Source organism: Gymnoscopelus microlampas (assembly GCF_963454915.1).
Source record: "Gymnoscopelus microlampas genome assembly, chromosome: 7".
Lineage (NCBI taxonomy): Eukaryota > Metazoa > Chordata > Actinopteri > Myctophiformes > Myctophidae > Gymnoscopelus > Gymnoscopelus microlampas.
The window spans coordinates 55,639,219-55,642,766 of NC_139944.1; the positions used below are offsets into that span (position 1 = coordinate 55,639,219).

The 3,548-nt window shown below is 46.1% G+C and overlaps 1 protein-coding gene across 1 annotated transcript in view; it reads right to left on the reverse strand.

The window, feature by feature from the left end:
• Nucleotides 1-212: 212 nt before the first annotated feature.
• foxp4 (forkhead box P4) overlaps nt 213-3,548 on the reverse strand; it is a gene marked incomplete at its 5' end in the record, with an annotated part of 40,972 nt that continues 37,636 nt past the window's right edge. The window contains 2 exons of the mRNA XM_084061922.1: nt 213-1,089; nt 1,945-2,114. Of these exons, the coding sequence (XP_083918048.1) occupies nt 924-1,089; nt 1,945-2,114 (336 nt within the window). The 3' untranslated portion in view covers nt 213-923. The remainder of the gene's footprint in view (nt 1,090-1,944; nt 2,115-3,548) is intronic.

Consider the following 3,548-nt stretch of genomic DNA (forward strand, 5'->3'; position numbering starts at 1 on the left):
TGTGTGTGTGTGTGTGTGTGTATTTTGGGGGGGGGGCACTATTTGAGGTAATCTTTGAGAGCACTCATTCATCCTTCCTACCAACCATCCCATAGCCCAGCATTTCTTCTTACAAATTGTAAAGAAAAAGCGAGTGATAGACTCAAAAGAGAAGAAAGAGGAGAGGCCGCACCCCCAAACCCCGCCCCGCCCCCCAGATGTATGTACACGTGATGTCATGTGACGTGACGGGTGGGTGGGTGGGTGGGTGGCGGTGACGCCCGCATGTCACCCCGACTGGCGGGAGCGTCACACGTTTATCCAGGCAGTCAGTCAGGTGACATGTGGACACTGGTGTGGGAGGGGCCTCTGGGCAGAGAGTCTGTGTCTCAACGCCGTTTTCACTAGGGATACGTGTGTGTGTGTGTGTGTGTGTGTGTGTGTGTGTGTGTGTGTGTGTGTGTGTGTGTGTGTGTGTGTGTGTGTGTGTGTGTCTGTGCGTGTGTGCGTGTGTGCGTGTGCGTGTGCGTGTGCGTGTGTGTGTGTGTGTGTGTTGCAGTGGTGTTACACCTCTGAGCGTGTGGGGGGGAAAACGTAACACATGGAGATAAAAAAAGAAAAGAAATGATGCTCCACAAAGTTGTCATTTTTGCGTCTGTTAAGAAACCAGGAGGTCATCTAACCCTGTTTTTTTTGGGGGGGGGGGTGGCGGTGGGGGGGTGGAGGGGGAGTTTCTCAATGTCGGTTGGTTGCTTGGTTGCATTTTCATAAAAAAACTAAACAAAAAACAAAACAAAAACACTTTCTTTTTTCTTCTCCTCTCTCTCTCTCTCTCTCTCTCTTTCCTCTCCAACGTTTAGGCCTCCTGGCGTCTTAACCAGAGGGCTCTGGGTATAAGGGGCTCCTCTTGGCGTTCTAACAGGAGGGGGGGGGGGGGGGGTTCTCTAACAGGAGGGCTCGGGGTAGGGCTCCTCGGCGGCCAGGTCCTCATCAAGGTCGTCTCCGGACAGCGGCAGGCTGTGGGTGTGGGTCACGGCGGCGGTCAGGAGGGAGACGGGTCGACTGTCCTCCTCCAGATCAGTGGGTTCCTCCTTCACATGCACTGGGTGGCTGCGTGGGGGGGGGGAGCGAGGAGCATAGGAGCACCGTTAGACAATTTACTATTTAGTCTAAACAACGCATTCTCACTCCTAAGATGGCAAACGGGTGGCTTCTTGGGACGGACGTTTGGGCTGGCATGCTGTTGTTTGGGCTGGTAAAGCTGGTTATTATTTGTTTTTCACAAGGTAATGTTGCGTTAACTGTCACGTCTAGTAGGATGCCATAGCCTGAGAGGACGCCGTATGGGAAATGGGAAAGTCTCCCCATTGGCTTAAAGGACAGCCAATGATCAAAAAGTGTTCACTAGACTGAATATAGATCAAGCTGGTAAAAAGAGGGAAAACACACACACACACACACACACACACACACACACACACACACACACACACACACACACACACACACAGCCACGAAACAGAAAGCAAGTCAACCTAGGAGTACTCTACAGTGAAAAGGTGGGTCTTAAGTATGTTTATTCATGTTCTAAAACTTCTTTATTTCAAGGACCGCAGGTTTACCTGGGGTCCACCGTCCACAGACCCCCATAACTCTGACCCCCATAACTCTGAGAGCGGACACATTGAACCAGATTAACCTGTAGTTGTTTTCATTAGTTGTTTGATTGGCTGACTTTGCAAATTCAGGACTGTGATTGGCTAGCGAAACACATGACACATGTGCAGCCCTATGAATAGCAGTATGGACTTAAAAAAACACTTTTATGTTTTTTTTAAGTGAGTCATGTTGTGATGACCACACACCGCCCACTTCACACTGGGTGTGATTTTTTTAAATGGAGATAGAGTTGGTTTCTGCCCAACAGCAACAAAATACAAAGGGTGTGTGTGTGTAGTTACCCACCTGTACTGTTGGGGGCTGAGCGTGGGGCTGCAGCTGCCGTTGCTGTTGACCTGCTCCACGGTGGAGCTGACATCATCGTGGCCCACATGCAGCATGTTGAGGCTGGCCGCAGACGGACTGACCAGCCCCGAGCTGCTCAACAAGGACAGGCTGCTCTCTGCCAGGGCCGCCTGCAAGCAAGCACACACACACACACACACACACACACACAATTTACAATTTAGGCATTTAGAAGACACTCTTATTTCAGAGCAGTGGCGTGCACAGTCATTTTGAGGGGCAGGTGCTCAAGTAAATTATACTTTTTTTTGTTTACTTGGTCTGCTCTTTTTTCCCTCTACACCTATACCACTTTGCCAAAAATAGACGATCTACAAGCCCACAACGCCTCGCAGCGCGAGGCGTTGTGGGCTTGTAGATCTGCTATTTTTGGCTAAAGTTCTCCTCAGAAAAGGGATGCTAGGTTTCGAGTGGTTATGGTAAAAAGAAAAATCATATCACATAAAGATTTGGCGGACCCCCTGTAGTAACTCTGAGGACCCCCTAGGGGTCCCGGACCCCCTGTTGAAGACCCCTGCTGTAAACTAAAAAAAAAAACCTTTTTTTTTTCTTTTTTCAAAAGGGCACTTCTGGTTTAGAGGGCAAAGGGCAGGTGCTCTAGCGCCACCTAGAGTCTATCTGTGCACGTCCCTGCAATTTAGGCATTTGGAATACACTCTTATTTCAGTGTGATTTACAGTAAGCAAGGTAATAACATCAAATGCAGACAGACAGTGTAGTCGTGCCTCAGTAATCTTGGATCATAGGTAAACCAACAACCTGTCATCAGTCAATGCAAATCATCATCAAAAGTAAATAAATAAATGAAATGTATGATTTGTTGCAAAACTGTAAGAGGTATGGGTGACCCTTTTCTCCTTTTGATCATGAAATGTACAATATTGTAAAATAAATTGGATATTATATTAATATGGTATTGTACATTTCTGAAATGTATTTCTTAACTTTTGTAGGTGAACTATTGTGTATCTCGTATAGTATGTTGTTGTGTATGATGTGTATTTGGTTGTGACGGACCCCCCAGGAAGAATAGCCATGCTTAGGCAAGTGCTAATGGGGATCCATAATAAAGTAAAGAAAAGTAAAGTCTTCACATTATAATATCAAAAAAGTTGATCATCTGTACATTGAAACTATACAGACTATAGGGTCAACAAATGAACCTGGCATCTGTCTACATAACATGGTATCTAAATTATATTTTGGAATCAAAATCTGTCAAAAAAAACCTTTCAAAGATAGCAGATCTACAAGCTCACAGCACGTTGCGAGGTGTTGTGAGCTTGAGAAAAGACACACAGACAAATTAGAATTATGGTCGTTTTTTGTCAGTGTGTTTGTTATAAGATTAATGTGAACTACACTGGCCACTAGGGGGCACTTACACACAATACTTTTCCTCATCATGGATCATAGGACATAATACTGTACATAACTTACAGATTGTAACTTTAGTATCAGACAGTGTGTACTGAAAAACTAATCTGTAAGAACCTTGAGGGGGGGGGGGTTCCAGGGGTCCCCAGAAAAATGTGTTAACCCAT